Source organism: Parathielavia appendiculata, assembly GCF_033297405.1.
Source record: "Parathielavia appendiculata strain CBS 731.68 unplaced genomic scaffold N657scaffold_30, whole genome shotgun sequence".
In the NCBI taxonomy this organism is placed as follows: Eukaryota; Fungi; Ascomycota; class Sordariomycetes; order Sordariales; family Chaetomiaceae; genus Parathielavia; species Parathielavia appendiculata.
In genome coordinates this window covers 39,272-55,625 of record NW_026944249.1, presented here as the reverse complement: position 1 = coordinate 55,625, position 16,354 = coordinate 39,272, and the positions used below count along the sequence as shown (strand labels likewise).

The following is a 16,354-nucleotide window of genomic DNA, read 5'->3' as shown; positions in this document are numbered from 1 at the left end:
TCTTGCGTTCCGTGTCACTATGGGCCCATCGATTCACTGAGCGTCGGTAACTAACGAAGAAACAGAGGCGGCCGACATCCCGTCACCCCAGGATGATATTCGACCACCGACCGTGAACCGTTACCGTTGCCGGAGAATTCTCTTCCCACCTCGCAGAGTCACTCGATAATATACCCGCGAAATGATCAGGGACAACAGCTCAGAGACAGCCTCCACTTGACCCCCTTCTGGCCGAGAACTCTGCTCCTCTCGGTTCAGAACAAAGGGTCAAAAAAGGGCAAACCACAGAAAGCCGACAAATCCAGCTGCACACCAGTGTAAGATATACCAACCTGCCGATAGGTCCGCGGGGATCGTTGTACATCAGAACGATGCCAGTCATCCGATACCGTGATGAGACGAGGAGCTCACCTGGTGATGCCCATGGTGCCAGGGAACCGAGCCGCCCATCCATCAGGTCAGGCCTTCCCCTTGAGTGCTGCAATTACCGGCCTGATGGCATACGAAATACGGGGCAAGGAAACTACTAGAGCTCGACATCCTTGGTAGCCAGATACCCGCTCAGACAGAATATGAGAAGAGCGCAAGTCAGATCGAGGCATACCTTTCCATTTCCATATCCAGTCGTAACAGATCCGCAGACATAATGCCGGCAACGCCTTCAAACCCATTGACGCCTGTGTCACTCAATGCCAGTATCCACCCCACACAACCCTACAATGCAACCTGAGACCTCACCACCACGAGTAATCCCTTCACTCCTCCTCCCGGGGTCTTCCATCCAACCATTTACTCATGTACGGTCCGTCCAACCAGTACCCCAATTTGGCATAGTAGCTCCTCACCCCAACCCCTGAGATAACACTGATCTTCTCACTACCGTGCTCCTCGCGGGCAATCCGCTCCGCCTCCTCCATCAGCAACGTGCCGAAACCCTGGTGCTGAAACTTCCTGGGATCGCGCGCATGCACCGGCACCGCCATGCCGTACACATGCAGCTCGCGCACAAGACTCGTCGGCTGGCCGACCAGCTCCTCCCGGAACGTGTACTTCTCAGTGCACTTCCTCAGCCTGAGCAGCGCAACCAGGATATCCTGCTTCGGATCCTCATACGCCAAGAACGTCTCCCACCCGCCGTTGGCGGTGTAGTCCCTCCTGACCAGCTCGATCTGGTTCGGCCGAATCTTGTGCTTGACCTCGTTGACGCCGACCTCCCTCGTGCGCACGTCGCGGCAGGTCGTGCCAAAGTCCTTCATCCGCGCCAGCGCCAGCTCGCGCAGGTTGCCGTTCTCGACGCCCGACGTCACCAGCGGCATGGGGATGTCACGCTGCACGCGGTATATGCGCGTCCAGGGGGGGACGAGCGCCAGGATGCGCGCCACCAGGTCGATCAGCCCGTTGGGTGTATAGTTTTGATAGCGCCCCGTGCGCCAGAGCTCGTACAGCCCCGTGCCGCGGATGACGAGGGTGGGGTAGATCTTGAGGCCGTCGGTGCGGAAGGCCGGGTTCTCGAAGTACTCCTTAAACTGGTCCAAGTCGCGCTCCATGCCGACGTTGGGCAGGTCGGGCATCATGTGGCTGACCACCTTGAAGCCGGCGTCCTTGGCGAGGCAGAAGGTCTCGGCAACGGCGGCCACCGTGTGCCCGCGGTTGGTGTCTCGCGCGACGTCTTCGTACAAAGACTGGACGCCAATTTCAAGGCGCGTGCAGCCGTACCGGAGCATGCTGGAGAGGTGGGGCTGGAGGCAGTAGTCGGGTCGTGTCTCGATGGTGATGCCCACGCATTTGATGCTGCTCTGCTCGCCTGCCCGGACGGCCTCATCCACGTTCAGCGTCCCGTAGCCGCTCAGCGCGTTGTGGAGCTGGGAGATAAACTCGTCCCGATAAGATTCCGGCAGCGACATGAATGTCCCGCCCATGATGATGTACTCAACCTTGTCGACCGAGTGGCCGAGCGCCTTGAGCTGGTCGACCCGCCCGCGAGCCTGCTCGAAGGGGTCGTACCGCGCGCGGATGGCGCGCATGGACGTCGGTTCATATCCAGTGTAGGACTGTGTGCTATACTCAAAGTCAGAATCCGGGCCGCCGGGACAGTAGACGCAGATGTTGCCGGTGTATGCGATATGCGGACATCGGTGCGGCTTGCACATGACCGCCACGACCGCGATGCCAGAGGAAGTGCCTAGCAAGTGTCAATAGCTACCCAACTCCGTCTCAGCAACCGGAGAAACTAACGAATTGGCTTGGCGATTAGCCTTGGAAGAATGTACTTCTTGTAGTGTTCGGGCACAGCAGCGATGATGGCCGTCAATGGGGGGACATTGTTGATCCTGTGCTTCTTTGCGAACTTGGATCGCAGCGCATTGAGGTTGATGTCCTTGCGGGGACGGCTAGAGTCCTTGGCCGCCTCATGGTCCTCAATCAAAGCGCTGGCGATGTCTGCGCAGCATCGGAGGAAGCGCTCGTTCTCTGGGGGCAGGTTTGCGTCCTTCTTCCGGATCGTCGCCGTTACCGTAGTCGTGGCCATCGTGGTAAACTATAAGGGCCTGAATGACGTCGGGAGATGATGTCTGTCAATTGTTCCCTGCCGTGAGGCGTCTGACGTGCCCTCTGTTTTCCTTTCCCGGTCTTGCCCCTCGAGTGTTACTGGACTGGAGTTGTCAAGGGTTCAAGATCTGAAGTCTTGGTGGGGCCATCTTCAAGATAACCGGTGCACGGCTGGCGTGCCTGTATTAATTGCCCCACTACAACTGATTGTCGATGCCCGTGTGGGGCCGAGTCGCCGGCACCGAATGCCGCATGCCAAGCCCAGCTCGCAGGTCGGAAAAACACTACCGCCGCCATTGCCGAGGCGCTCAAGCTTGGCCAATCGCAGCAGGCTAGCACCTGCGTGTCAGAGATGGATCCCGTTGGTGGAAGCTAGCGACAAATTTGGGCAAGGTCGCTGTTTGGAGAAATGACGAAGGCCACGGCTTCCAACGACAACACACAATCCTGCATCGCCGCCTTGCATTAGCTTCCCTCTCCGTTGCTCTCAGGCTTGTTCGGAAACTCTTTTGATCGATTGTTTCCTGGCACTTCCAGACACAGCACGATGCAGGCGTTCTCAAGGCAATCACGGCCTGCGGGCGCTCTCCTGCGACAGCTCGCCCAGAGGAGCTACAGCTCGTCCTCTACCTCCCCCTACGCCGCAACCATCAAGAACCTCCGCATCAACGGCGACACCAAGGTTCTCTTCCAGGGCTTCACAGGCAAGCAGGGAACGTAAGTGGCAGATCACCCGCCCTCTTCCTACTCCACCATGCGGCTTATCGCGCATCGCGATTCCCGTCACACTCCTCTCGTTCAGCGAGAGCACCAGGGCAGTATTGGGATTAACAGCGAGTTTTATGACAGTTTCCACGCGCAACAGGCGATCGATTATGGTAAACCCAATTTCCGCGAGCGGCAACGTTTTGGACGGAACCGAGGGAGCATCGGATCTGACACGCGGTATTTGCGCAGGCACAAAGGTTGTTGGCGGCACAAACCCCAAGAAGGCAGGCCAAACGCATCTCGGCCTCCCGGTCTTCTCCAACGTCAGCGAGGCTGTAAAGGAGACGGGCGCGAATGCCACTGCCATCTTCGTGCCGTAAGCCATCGCCGAAGATCTCACTGAGGCAAGCCGCGCTAACAAGCCGGGAATTAAACAGCCCCCCACTCGCCGCCGCCGGTATCGAGGAGGCCATTGCGGCCGAGATTCCCCTCGTTGTGTGTATCACCGAGGGTATCCCCCAGCATGGTGAGTCCATGGCCGGCCGAGTGAAGCACGCCACAATATATTGATCATTAACACGGCCGTTGCAGACATGGTGCGCATCACATCGATGCTCAAGGCGCAGAGCAAGACTCGCCTGGTGGGCCCCAACTGCCCGGGCATCATCGCGCCCGGCCAGTGCAAGATCGGCATCATGCCCGGCTTCATCCACAAGCGCGGGCGCATCGGCATCGTCAGCCGGTCCGGCACGCTGACGTACGAGGCCGTCAACCAGACGACGCACGCGGGCCTGGGCCAGTCGCTCGTCGTCGGCATTGGCGGCGACCCCTTCAGCGGCACCAACTTCATCGACTGCCTCAAGGTCTTCCTCGAGGACGAGGAGACGGACGGCATCATCATGATTGGCGAGATTGGCGGCTCCGCCGAGGAGGACGCCGCCGACTTTTTGCGCGAGAACAACACCATCAACGGCGGCAAGCCCGTCGTGTCCTTCATCGCCGGCATCTCGGCGCCCCCCGGCCGCCGCATGGGCCACGCCGGCGCCATCGTGTCCGGCGGCAAGGGCGGGGCAGACTCCAAGATCAAGGCACTCGAGTCGGCCGGTGTCATTGTCGAGCGGTCGCCTGCCGGCCTGGGCAAGGCCCTCCGCGACGAGTTCGTCAGGAGGGACCTGCTCTAAGTTTCTGGCGTCTGTAGCGAAATATTACTCTTCCGGCGCTGCTAGCCTTGTACATGTGATTGTTTTCATTTGTTATTGCGAGTGGTGCGGATGGGGAGTAGAGAATGGGGCAGGTTGTGAGCGTAGCAGACCGCTCAGGGGCGGATTAGCCCGAGGCATTTTGAGCTTATAGACTGGGGGACTTGGTGGTCGGCTTAATATGTTGTGCAATATGAGCCCCTATTTTGCTAAGGTATAATTTTCGCTGATCAAACACTGTGACCTCTTCGTGGAGCGCTTATGAGCCATTGGTGGTTCTGGGTTGCGGGTTGCCAGGGCTGGCATCGACAACCAGCCCTGGGCTGGGAGGGTGCCAATATGGATGGGCGGCATCGAGTCAGTTGCACAGGTTGCCTGCACCCTCCCGCTTGACATCAACTGAATTCAGATTGAGGCAGCAGATCACGAGATAGGCTGAAAATGCTCTTTCCACTTGCGTCACCTAGTCGTCACATGCTCGAACCAGTGCTTCGCATTCTGTGATTGGTCTAGAATCTCAGAGAAAAGAAAAGAAAGCAAATGCCAAATCCCATGTAAGTGTTCGCCCAGGTCCAGAGCCCTAAACCGTAAACTCCCGTACTGATGCTTATAGAGACACGGGATCGTGGGTTCTCCCCATCTAGTCTCCCTCCACCGCGCTGCTTTCCTATTTTCATGTCCAGACGACATGGTATCTCCGGAGGGGAATGTGTGAGTGATAAAGTGCGCCGTGCCCGATTATAATTCGAGACACCTTAACAGCGCAGCAAAAGCCTGCATCGTTACTGCTCGCCGAGGAGCCGAGCCGTGATGTCACCCATATATGCTTCTTCGAGCTCGTAGTCCTCGCCCCCGTTGCGGTCGATGCCCACGAAAATGAACGCGTCGACCACGGCGTCGACGTCGAAGCCCATGTTGACGAACCGGTCCACCAGGTCCTTGTTGTACCCCTTGTACCTGCAGGCAAAATAAAGCAGTGGTCAGCGTTCCAACTCGGCTCTTCATTCCCATTCCCCAATCATGAAGGAACCGGCAAAAGCCATCGTACCTAGACGGGTCATTCTTAGCCACTGGGGCGGGTGTCTTTTGGTAGTTATGTGTGGGCATCTCCTTCCGCGGGGCGCCGGCGTACTTCACGGCCCAGTCGTGGGCTGTCTGGGCAAACTCGTCGGGCCGCTCCATCATCATCTTAGCCACCTCGGCGTCTTGCGGGTCCTTGGGGTTCGGCGACTCGAGGAGCATGCGCAGCGAGAGGAGCGCCATCTTGATGGTGCCCACGGGGGACCACCCAGACCCGAGCGTGTCGAGGCAGATCGCTCCCTGCCGATAGTCCAGCGTTAGTTTCAAGAATTACTGTGGTCATGTAGTAGGAAGTTCCAGGGCCGGCCTGGTCTGCCCCGCGGCACCACCCCAACTCACCGTCACACTGCTGACGTTTGGGTGCCAGATTTTGGTGTCGAACTTCATGATGGGCGACTTGAACGGGTACATGTCTGGAATGACAATGTCGATCTGGAAAGTGCCCCCCGCATACGGCGTGTCGGGCGGCCCTGGAAAGGTGCCCTTGAGGTGTGTCAGGTCGGCGGGGTTGACGGGGTTCGCCTGCACGCCCGAGTTATCTTTGTCATTGTGAATGTCGGCCAATTCTTTTGCAATGCGGCGCTCGCGCGTGCTGGCCATGGTAAAGGCAGGCAAGAGTCGGGCCGCTGATGAAGTGTGGTTTATCTGCGCGTGGTAGTGTTTTATCGGTTCGAGGCAAGATGGGTTGGAGGGTGGGTGCAGCCTGAATGGGCCCAGAAACGCTTGGAGGGGTATGAAGTGGGATGGAACAGAAGGGGCAGAAATGGCACCACTTGTGTCCGCGAGCAGAGTCTAAGTCTAGGTAAGGTGAGCTTGATTGCGAAGATGCAGGCCTCGAATGGGCGTAGGACTCTACGTAAATGAAACACAATGTTGATAGTGAGAAACCGTATTGAGAATTAGGGGGGATGGCGGCTGTTTGTCTTGAGTTCGCTCCGTCTTTGACCCGCGTTGCTCGACGAGAGTGCCGGGTAGGCATGGAGCGCACCTTGCCGGCCGCTTGAGCCCGGCTTGTGCAGGCTGGGCGCTTCGGTCTCCAGCTCCTCGGGCTGATGTTCCAAGAAGAAAGCTTGGAACGGACACTTGTCATGCAGCCTGCCGGCGCACCATCGTCTCTCGGGCGATTAGTGGAGGCAAGCTTACAGCTCCTGCTGCCGTTGGATGGAGACGCCGGTTGCCCGTTTGCTGTGTAGAACTCCGGGCGAATTTTTGGGGAACGGTACGGTTTGCACCGCCGGACATTTTGCAGCATCGAAGACCCACCTGCTTGTGGTCTGTGCTTCGTTGGCGCGTCGTCTTGCCGCCTGGCTTCCCTGCCGACCAAGCTCGCCCCAAGCTTCGGAAGCCTTGTCATCATATCACATCACATCGAGCCAACAACTTCAAACAGTTCCTGGCGCAGCCTATCGTCCGCGCCGTCGTTTTTCGTACGGGTCTTCTCAACAGCAAGATTCTCGTGTGAGATACACTTTCGCACACCAGAGCAGTCAATACCTAAATTCATCGGCCGGGCCGTGGCACCGACACCATGGTACTGTTTGCCCTACAAAGTTTAGACCCCGAATTCCTCCTAATGAACCTCGCAGGGTCAGAATCAATCGGGAATGGGTGGGGGAAGGGAAGGGAAGGATGACAAGGACAAGAAGGTTTGGCTCCCCGGTCAATAGGAATGCCATGGATGGACTCCGCTATTGCGAATTGAGTTGCCACCGAAGCCAATGCTGACCGAGCATCATCACCGCGACAGAAGGAGAAGCCAAAGTATGAACCGCCCCCGAGACCTACGACTCGCATCGGCCGCAAGAAGAAGAAGGCCGGCGGCTCTAGCGCTGCCGCGAAGCTGCCTCCCGTCTACCCGACGAGCCGATGCAAACTCCGATTATTGCGCATGCAGCGCATCCACGATCACTTGCTGCTCGAGGAGGAGTACGTCGAGAATCAGGAGCGGCTTCGGAAGGCAAAAGCTGCGAAGGACAACGCAGCCCCAACCTCGGAACTGGATGCCGCCGACCGGATGGCCGACGAGCGCAGCCGTGTCGACGACATGCGAGGCAGCCCCATGGGCGTCGGCACCCTCGAGGAGATGATTGATGACGACCATGCCATCGTCTCCAGCACTACCGGCCCAGAGTACTACGTCAGCATCATGAGTTTTGTCGACAAGGATCTGCTGGAACCTGGTGCCAGCGTGCTGCTCCACCACAAGACCGTCAGCATTGTCGGCGTGCTCACGGACGATACGGATCCGCTTGTCAGCGTCATGAAGCTCGACAAGGCGCCTACAGAATCGTATGCGGATATCGGTGGTCTGGAGCAGCAAATCCAGGAGGTTCGCGAGTCGGTCGAGCTGCCCCTGCTGCATCCCGAGCTATACGAAGAGATGGGTATCAAACCGCCCAAGGGTGTTATCCTCTATGGTGCACCAGGTACCGGCAAGACCCTGCTGGCCAAGGCCGTGGCCAACCAGACTTCTGCAACCTTCTTGCGCATTGTCGGCAGTGAGCTGATCCAGAAGTATCTGGGTGACGGTCCGCGCTTGGTCCGACAGTTGTTCCAGGTAAGCTTCACGGCAATATTCGCTGTCAACTGGTACTGAATTCTCCGCAGGTCGCCGCTGAGAACGCCCCCTCCATCGTGTTTATTGACGAGATTGATGCCATTGGCACGAAGCGCTATGATTCCACCTCGGGCGGCGAGCGTGAAGTGCAGCGGACCATGCTGGAACTCCTCAACCAACTGGACGGGTTTGACGACCGCGGTGATGTCAAGGTTATCATGGCCACCAACAAGATCGAAACGCTGGATCCGGCCCTCATCCGACCAGGCCGCATCGACCGCAAAATTCTCTTTGAGAATCCGGACCAGAATACTAAGCGCAAGATATTCGCGCTGCACACCAGCAAGATGTCGCTCAATGAGGATGTTGATCTGGAAGAGTTCATTGCTCAAAAGGATGACCTGTCCGGCGCCGACATCAAAGCCATCTGCTCCGAGGCAGGTCTCATGGCTCTCCGGGAGCGCCGCATGCGTGTGCAGATGGCTGATTTCCGCGCTGCCAGGGAGCGGGTGCTGCGTACGAAGCAGGAGGGCGAGCCAGAGGGTCTCTACTTGTAACATCTTTGTATGTCGAGAAGTAGCTTGGCGACCAGCAGAATGGAAATAGACCAGCCTGCAGGCGGGGCCATTGCAAGATATCGGGACATGTTGCATCTATGCCTTGTCACAGTGCCTAGCCGTGAACCATGTCGATCGCATCTCAGCCACCCTAACTACAATGGAGAGAGAGCATGTAGTGTTGAGAATCCGTACAAAAAGCATACACGCAAATTATTGACAGATGACAATTGACAGGTGGCAAAAGCAAGTCCGAAATTCTTGTAACGCTTCCAGAAGCGAAGGATGATAAAAGGAAATGGGAACTGTGAGGCTCGAACTCACGACCTCAGGATATCCCGATCTTTGATCGGGTCACACAATTTGTATGAGACCTGCGCTCTTCCAACTGAGCCAAGCTCCCGTAATAGTAGAATTCGTCTGGCGAATCCGGTTGTCGTAACTGATTGACATAGAGTACAACGCCAGCCGATTGGGTTAGAGTCCCCGACTTGAGGAAGGTCGGTGTAATTTTTCCATCAAATCTTAATGGTTGGTGGATTTCGGAGTTTCCCCTTAATAGTAAGGGGGGGCCAGCTTTCAGGGGGAGCTAAGGAAAGATATCGTGCTCGACCGGGCATATATTTTTTGCAAAACTCTAACTAACGTTAACTAATCATTCATAATCTCAAGAAGGTCCTAAGTGCTGTCTTGTCAGCCAACATTCACTTCATTCGAGTCAAAAGCCTTCAAGTATGATTTCTTGGATTGAAGGACCAATCTACATAGGGCAAAACTCGAAAACCGTTCCCTTGAGCAAGGCGTCGATTTCGAGAACAGACTGTGAATTGGAAGTTGTCCGTATGGTTTAAGAGTCATTACAAATATACATGGACGCTACGATTGCTAGCTCTATCTATCACACATCCAACAATCGCCATGATGGGAGTGGAAGTGCGATTATCAAGGCGTCGCTGTCTGAATGTAGGAAGGTCCCACCAGCTTCAGATGCGGTTGAACTGTCTTTCCCAATCCAATCTGAACCTGACTATGCCTTCTCCGCAAGGCTGCCACTTGAAGTTGTCTAGATGACCAGGCCATGATATATTTTGAGCACTGAATGGAGCAAGCTTTCTGAATTAGCAAGTCTCTGCAAGTTACTGTCATTTTTTCGTTCTACTCAAGATTCAGCTCCGTGTCGCATTCGGGCTCGTTTCGCTCTGCCTGTACTTAATAAGGTATGGTCAAGTCCGGACAGTTGACTTGTGATTCTGCGCTATAAGATACGAAGAGACCACCTGGCCACCGAAGCAGCCACTGGCGTCACCGCTCGAAGGTTGAAGCCGATATTCAACCACGTCAGGTTACATTAGGTACTATACGTTACATGAGTAATTGGAACTAGGAAGACAGGCTGCATTGCCATTTGTAACGCCAGTCCCGAATCTCGGGCATATACGTAAGGGACTCGGAAGGCACAAGAGGTCCGCGTCTAGAAAGGTACTAGGTTTCCATTATTTTCGTTGATCCTAGTCGACGTCGGAGGAAAAGTTGTAGATCTGATCTGCATCATCGCGTGATGAAGACCTATTGAATCATTACTTGTTCTGGCTTGGAGATCACAGCGACACAACCAAGGCATGTATGTAGTTAGGTAAATCGTCTCGCCTAACAGCCATTCGTTCGCAAAATGGTTTGGCGGTCTCGAAGCCACAACAAGTAGAAAAGCTTGGTCTCCTGAGAACTTTGAACCGAAGCAGACTAGTTTAGCCAAGCTGAACCGTTAAACCTCTACTAAAAGCCATCCATCGCTTACAAGCTAGACTCCGTTTTTGACCATATTCTCACCATCAAACAACCATCGTCATGTCCGACACTCAGAACTCCAACCTCCCCAACATTATTGATCGGCACGTGTCACTGGTCTCTGGCTATCACTAAACAGATTTTGCTAGCAGCCCCTCCGCCAGTCTCAACGACGCAGTCCGTTATAACCCTTCGAGTCCCAGGGCGGTCAGGCCGCCAGTGGCGGTTCCACAACTGGCAGTACGAATCCCAACACGCAGACGCAGGTACGGTTTCCCTGATCCCTCGACATGCCACTCGAGACGTCAGCCCACTGATATAACCTAGCGTGACGATTCTTCCAAGGGTGGCGACGACCCAGATTGGTACAGCAAAGCTCTCAAAGAGGCAGCCAAGAGGGGGCTGCTCGCGTGCGCGCGGATGATGGGAGCTATTCACTCCGTACCGTTTAGGACAACGGGACTCTTTAACACCGCGCCCCCAAGATCCGAGCCAATCAATGCAAACCCAATAACCTATGTCTCACGGGCGCAGTCTAATCATCTGAGTTCCTACAAACATAATGTACGCCCTAGTGAACGAACTAGGACCGACCGACCAAGGTAGCGAAGGTCCGAGTAGTACCCGGTTATCCCGTGAGTTCCAGTCGTGAAGCCCTCGCAACAATTCGGATCACGAAACAAATGAAGTTCGTGAAACATGTCACGTAGCCATCAGCCAAGCGGCTAATATGGCGCGCTTTGGATCTCGCATCAAGATTGAGTTTGTTGTCGACCTCGCTTCTCGAACGAGAGTCCACGTCGAAGCTGCTCGGTTGGCCAGTTCCTTACGTGTACAACGTCTTAAGAGACACAGTACGTCATCGTATCCACCTCCCGGCTATGTGACGATCTGTTAACGCTGAGCTTGACGCGTCTCCGGGCAGGTCTGAACTAACGCGCCAGATCAGACCCAAAACCCGTACCTCATGTCCGGTCCGCGCCGCTCAAGAAAATGCCCCGGTCAAGATTATCGTCGCTTCCCAGGGCCAAGACAGCCACGAGGCACCCGACATGGCTTCACCAGCCCACCCGGGCTCATCCTTTCCATTCACAGCTAGCTGGCGCAAGTACAGATTATTGGTCATTTATTCAGCATGAGCGGGGCACTGGCCGAGGCACTCAGCGGTCATCTCGAGAGGCGTGACTCAACATCGCCCCTGCCCAACAACATCACGAAGCCGTATCCGCCAGAGCCGGGTATTGTTTGTTGGTTTGTGCTTTCGTCATCCCATGCAACCTCGGTCTCCATTGGTTGAACTCATGTATTTATGAGGTCCCATGCCTGGGACGCACAGTGAGTCAGATAGCCCTTGCCTATCCCCACCGTCCACGCAAATGAAGTCGATGCCCTGAACCGCCGCGCCAATCTAGAGTAAAATCGCATAAAGGACAAGGAGGTGTGCGAGTTGGCCACTATCTCTAGTAGCCGTAGGCCTTGAGAGCCTCGGTCGTCTTCGTGTCGACCTTCGCCGTCTTCTTCGCCTCGGAGAGCTGCCTCGCGGCCAGCTTCTTGCGCTCGTAGTAGGCAGCGCCCTTCGCCTTGCGCCTCTCCTCGAGCCTGTCACCCAGTCAGCATTGCGGCACGTTTGCGACCGCACGCGTAGCGCGGCCTCGAAAATTCCTTGTTGTTGCACGCACCTCTCAACAACATCCTGGTACTTCCAGCCCACCTCGTGGCTGAGACGGCCGACAGTGCAGTACTTGCGGCCGGGCTGCAGGCGGAGGACACGGAGAGCCTGGGGGACAACCATCTTCTTCTTCTTGTCGTACGGGGGAGGGACGCCCTCGAAGACCTTGAGGCGTTCAAGGGCGGCGGCACCGCGGGCGGTCTTGTGGGGGATCATGCCGCGGACGGCCTTGTAGAAGATCCGGGAGGGAGCGCGGAAGTGGAAGGGACCTGTAAGCTGTCAGGGTCGCGGGTCTATGAAACCGTCCGTCGCGGATGTTCGACTCACCGCCGCGGGTGGGGTTGTACCGGGTCATCTTGCGAAGGTAGGCGTGGTACTTGACTGCGGTCGACTGTCAGCATCTTGTCACCGTTTCCTCAGTATTGTTGTTCAGATATCCCAGTCCTCCAGTATGTCGCTCCAGGGCCTCCCCAACTGTGACTGCCATATCCTCTCCGATACCGAGCGATGAAAAGGCGGTACATACGCTTCGCACGGAAGAACTCGCCGGAGATGTTCAAAGCCTCGCAACGCACGACCACGATCTTCTGACCGTTGAGCAGCTGCTTGGCGACGATGCTGGCCAGGCGGCCAAGCAGGTGGCCCTTGCCATCGATCACGACCTGTTGCAGAGCCCTGTCAGCCTACTGCATTTCCGATCCCCACAGCTCCTCCCAGAATTCCATCGCCCAGTCGCCTCCGGCGCCGTGACTCGTTTCGTGTAGCTACGCGATCTGGGCGCGGCCGGCGTTGAGGGAGCTTGTGAAGGTGCGCCAATTGCGCAGGGCGGGGTTGTCAACATACCACAGACTCGAACGAAGACATTTTGCCGTGGTGACGTGGGCTAAAAGAAAGAAAGAAAAGGTTGATCAGTCAACTCCGGCTGATCGAGTAGCAGCTGGCTGCTTCCTTACCCTTGTGATGGTTGATGTCGGTCCTCGACTTTTTTGTGTGTGCTGAAAATTGGCCTTGTGCAGTCAGTCCGGCGAAAATGCGCTAGGCCGGATTCAGAGCTGGTGGAGTCTTCAGCCGAGCGCTGAATTGCTGCCTGAGGCAGATAAAATAGGGTTAGACCTATCTTGCCCAAGCCTCCACTTCCCCAGACCCATCAGCTGTCTTCTTGCGGCAGGCAAATAGCCGGCAACTTCATCCTTACGACACTACCTTATTGTCGACCTCATTGCATGCACGTTGACCGCTTAAGTTGTCCACCATGGAGTGCGGTCGCGTTAACGGCTCGGTCGCCTTGTCATGAGCTCGGCGAAAGAATAAGGTTTCCATGTCGTGTTGGTTATGTGAGAAGATTATGAGCGACCACCACGAGATTCCATCGGAATACCACATGGGATACCAGACATTTACCAAGAACCCCGTTTTCCACGCTCAACATGCCTGTTGATGCTAATGCCTCCATATGTGAAAAATCCCGAACCTACTTTGGCCATCTAGTGATGAAATAAACAGAACAAACCCAGTCCACGATGGCTGAAAAATGACATAATAGGCCGAAGAGCTGAAAAAGCAAGTTCCCCCTAGACAAAGAAAGGGGCTGGAACCCGAGGATGATGGGAAGTTGTAGAATTGTGTTGGTGCCAACTACTTGATCTTCATGGCTGCATCGATCTTGTTCAAGACGCTTTGAACTTCCACCACCAGCTCTTTCCTTCTTGCTCGTGCGCCTTCTTCTGCAGATGTCTCGATCGCGTCGAGCTTCAGCAATGTCTTTTGCATGACGGATTCGGAGAGCTTGCGATGCTCGTCGCCCCGTGTCTTGGCGTCCTTGGGTGGGTTGGCTGCGAACTCCAGGCACCGGGGTAGCCAGTCTCTCCTGAAGTCGGCGGCAATGGCGTTCACCTTTTCGATGGGGCCACCGGGAATGCCGACAGGTGCCGCGGCGGGCGCGCTGGCTGCAGAAACGGCAGACCCGGGTGACTGTGTACGGCGGACTCTCGATGCGGTTCTTCTCACGGTGTCGCCACCCGAAGACTCCTGGCCAACTTGCGAGCTGCTGTCCCGGGGACTCCGATCGTCCCACCTCCCCGACCTGCCAACCCTGGGCGAATAACTGGGCGAGTCTTCATGCCTCTCGTGCCTGTCTCTCCCGTCAACTCCAACAACTGAAATCTCCTCGCTGCTCTCGCCACTGCTTCCCTGATTGGGGTCTCCAAGGACCATGAGGAGCTCGCTGTTGTTTTTGACCCCGTACTCGCGGATTGGCACATCGGACTTCTTTAGACGGCGGCCCTTGTAGTAGAGCTTGATTCGCCTCGCCCGGCGGTCCGAGAGATCCATGATCATGGCGACACGCTCGCGCACGTCGCTGACCAGGAGTTTGGCGTCGCCGATGGAGTATGCTGGAAAGTGCTCCGGATACGTAACGCCCTGGTGCTTGATAAGCAAGACGTCATCTTCGGGCAGATGTCGGCCATACACCGGTGAAGGTGCGGAAGTGGAGTAGGAGTAGGAGCCGCTGATATGAGGATGGCTCTGGTATGACCGAGAAGGGACGTTGTAGCCGTGGTCTTCCAGCTCGGCAGAGGTAATGTAGCTGTAATCCTGCTCCGTCACATCCGGGACACCGTCCTGGGAGCTGAAGGGCGAGATGGCCCAGCGATTTGAGAAACCATAGCGGCCACCCATACTCCTTGCTTTCGTGTTGTTGGGTTTTTGTCCGTTGCGCGCTACGACGGCCGGAATGGCACCAAGCAACAATGCCGCACCGGCGGTGGTGTAGAGCACGATCGGCGAGAACCCGGTCTTTGATTGGAGGTAGTCGGTTGCACCAGTCAGCTGGTCAGCGGCAATCTCCAGGTACGGCTGCAACGATGCCGAAAAATGGGCCAGTGGTGAAGTAAGGTTGCCGACAAGACTTGCGAGCGAGGCACCTGGTGATGCCCAAACCCCCGAACCGGAAGCCACCTTGACGGTTTGTGTGTGGTCTTACGACAGGATGCCGTTGACCTGCTGAAGAAAGATAGAAGGGAGAAGGTGAACCCAGAGAACAGGATTATATCAACCTGCTCGTCGCCTGGTACGGTGAACACGGCGGCGTACGGGATCGTCAAGCTTGCTGGGCGGATGCATCAGTTGGAGGGAGGACGACTGGCAAGCCAAAGACCACGTTGACTGGAGGGCAGATCGCCCGGCAGATATCGCTATGCTGTGCTCACTCCAGAGCTCCGGAATTGGCAACGAAAAGACGCCTTCGTGACGATCGTCGGCTTGCCCTGGAAACAGCAGGTCACGCTGAGGTGCCGAGATGTGTCTTGAGAGGCTGATAAGGTTTGGTTGGGTGGCGGTCTGACAAGAGGTTCCATTCAGGGCTGCAGGGCAGTTACCAAAATTTCTAAGCTGCGACTCAGCGAACCTTGGTCCAAGACCCCGCTTTGATGCATCCAGAGCCCCGCTCAGCCGCCATTTCGTCTTATTTGAGGATTTGGAGTCGAGTCTTCAAAGTGCCATTGTTTTCTCAGTTACGGGACCGGCCTGGAATAAGTGTATTCCTAGCTGTCATAAGGGAGAGTGTATCGTGATGCTTTCAAGGGGTGAAGTTTGTCGACTCGAACTCATCGACGGACGTGAACTCGCTACCGGCTAGCTCGCAATACCTTGTCATAGAAGTTACCTTGCATGAGCTTTGGACCACCTGCCGGTTTATGCCCTGAAGTGCTGCTCGTTCAGCCCTCGTCTCAGCGCAACTGCAGGGTCTTCTTGGACGTTGATCATCTTGGCTGACTGACTGGAATCCCGCCAACGAGGCCAGGGGTGGACAATCATCTCTAGTCTCTGGTCGATCGGGTTTGCCTCTGGACATTCCACGCCTCAGCTTCGCGTCGGCGCATCCGACGATCAAAGCAACGTGCCTATGAGGTCATGCCTCTCTCCTTCTCAACACATGGCCAACCCAGTCTGAGAGGGATACCGAGCTCTGAATAGCCTCCCTTTTCCGGGTTACCCAAGGTCCACACATGACACAGTCCACCATTGCCATGCCTCACCTTGAGATCCCGGTGGAACATAGTAACTTATCAGCCTCTGGTCGCACGGACCACTTGCGTCATCGGGGTTCATGGTCTCACAAAGGGAAAGCCCAGGCGGATCACAAATCCATCGGCTTGGCAGGTTATCAAGTTTCATGACTCTTCAAAAGTCAAGACTGAAAGTTTAGTAATGAAATTTCGGAGCGGCTTCCGAGGGGGTTGACCTACTGTAT

At 56.0% G+C, this 16,354-nt stretch overlaps 6 protein-coding genes and 1 non-coding gene across 7 annotated transcripts; 2 read left to right on the top strand and 5 right to left on the bottom strand.

Annotated features, from left to right (window-relative positions):
- Positions 1 to 535: 535 nt before the first annotated feature.
- On the bottom strand, positions 536 to 2,657 carry N657DRAFT_627196 (histone acetyltransferase ELP3-like protein). Its single transcript, XM_062790809.1, has 2 exons — positions 2,236 to 2,657; positions 536 to 2,182 (listed from the first exon to the last, which is right to left on the bottom strand). The coding sequence occupies exons 1-2, from the start codon at positions 2,525 to 2,527 to the stop codon at positions 756 to 758; spliced, it is 1,719 nt and encodes a 572-aa protein (XP_062642949.1). The 5' UTR covers positions 2,528 to 2,657; the 3' UTR covers positions 536 to 755.
- A 299-nt stretch (positions 2,658 to 2,956) lies between these two features.
- On the top strand, positions 2,957 to 4,908 carry N657DRAFT_650441 (alpha subunit of succinyl-CoA ligase). The gene is made up of 5 exons (XM_062793940.1): positions 2,957 to 3,264; positions 3,397 to 3,425; positions 3,505 to 3,631; positions 3,693 to 3,781; positions 3,847 to 4,908. The coding sequence occupies exons 1-5, from the start codon at positions 3,095 to 3,097 to the stop codon at positions 4,434 to 4,436; spliced, it is 1,005 nt and encodes a 334-aa protein (XP_062642948.1). The 5' UTR covers positions 2,957 to 3,094; the 3' UTR covers positions 4,437 to 4,908.
- Positions 4,909 to 5,236: 328 nt separating this feature from the next.
- N657DRAFT_659150 (uncharacterized protein) lies at positions 5,237 to 6,134 on the bottom strand (the record flags this gene model as incomplete). Its single annotated transcript, XM_062794960.1, has 3 exons — positions 5,237 to 5,411; positions 5,503 to 5,774; positions 5,874 to 6,134. 3 exons carry the CDS (start codon positions 6,132 to 6,134, stop codon positions 5,237 to 5,239), a joined length of 708 nt encoding a protein of 235 aa, XP_062642947.1.
- Positions 6,135 to 6,702: 568 nt separating this feature from the next.
- Positions 6,703 to 8,714, top strand: N657DRAFT_650439 (26S proteasome subunit P45). Its single transcript, XM_062793939.1, has 4 exons — positions 6,703 to 7,065; positions 7,121 to 7,180; positions 7,282 to 8,091; positions 8,142 to 8,714. Exons 1-4 carry the CDS (start codon positions 7,063 to 7,065, stop codon positions 8,646 to 8,648), a joined length of 1,380 nt encoding a protein of 459 aa, XP_062642946.1. The 5' UTR covers positions 6,703 to 7,062; the 3' UTR covers positions 8,649 to 8,714.
- Positions 8,715 to 8,947: 233 nt separating this feature from the next.
- Positions 8,948 to 9,051, bottom strand: N657DRAFT_t156. The gene has a single exon. It is a non-coding gene; the product is annotated as a tRNA-Met (tRNA).
- Positions 9,052 to 11,893: 2,842 nt separating this feature from the next.
- On the bottom strand, positions 11,894 to 12,966 carry N657DRAFT_637470 (ribosomal protein L13; the record flags this gene model as incomplete). The annotated part of the gene is made up of 5 exons (XM_062791511.1): positions 11,894 to 12,032; positions 12,113 to 12,371; positions 12,430 to 12,483; positions 12,629 to 12,764; positions 12,946 to 12,966. 5 exons carry the CDS (start codon positions 12,964 to 12,966, stop codon positions 11,894 to 11,896), a joined length of 609 nt encoding a protein of 202 aa, XP_062642945.1.
- Positions 12,967 to 13,737: 771 nt separating this feature from the next.
- Positions 13,738 to 14,781, bottom strand: N657DRAFT_684629 (uncharacterized protein; the record flags this gene model as incomplete). The annotated part of the gene is made up of 1 exon (XM_062796699.1): positions 13,738 to 14,781. The coding sequence occupies one exon, from the start codon at positions 14,779 to 14,781 to the stop codon at positions 13,738 to 13,740; it is 1,044 nt and encodes a 347-aa protein (XP_062642944.1).
- Positions 14,782 to 16,354: the final 1,573 nt, after the last annotated feature.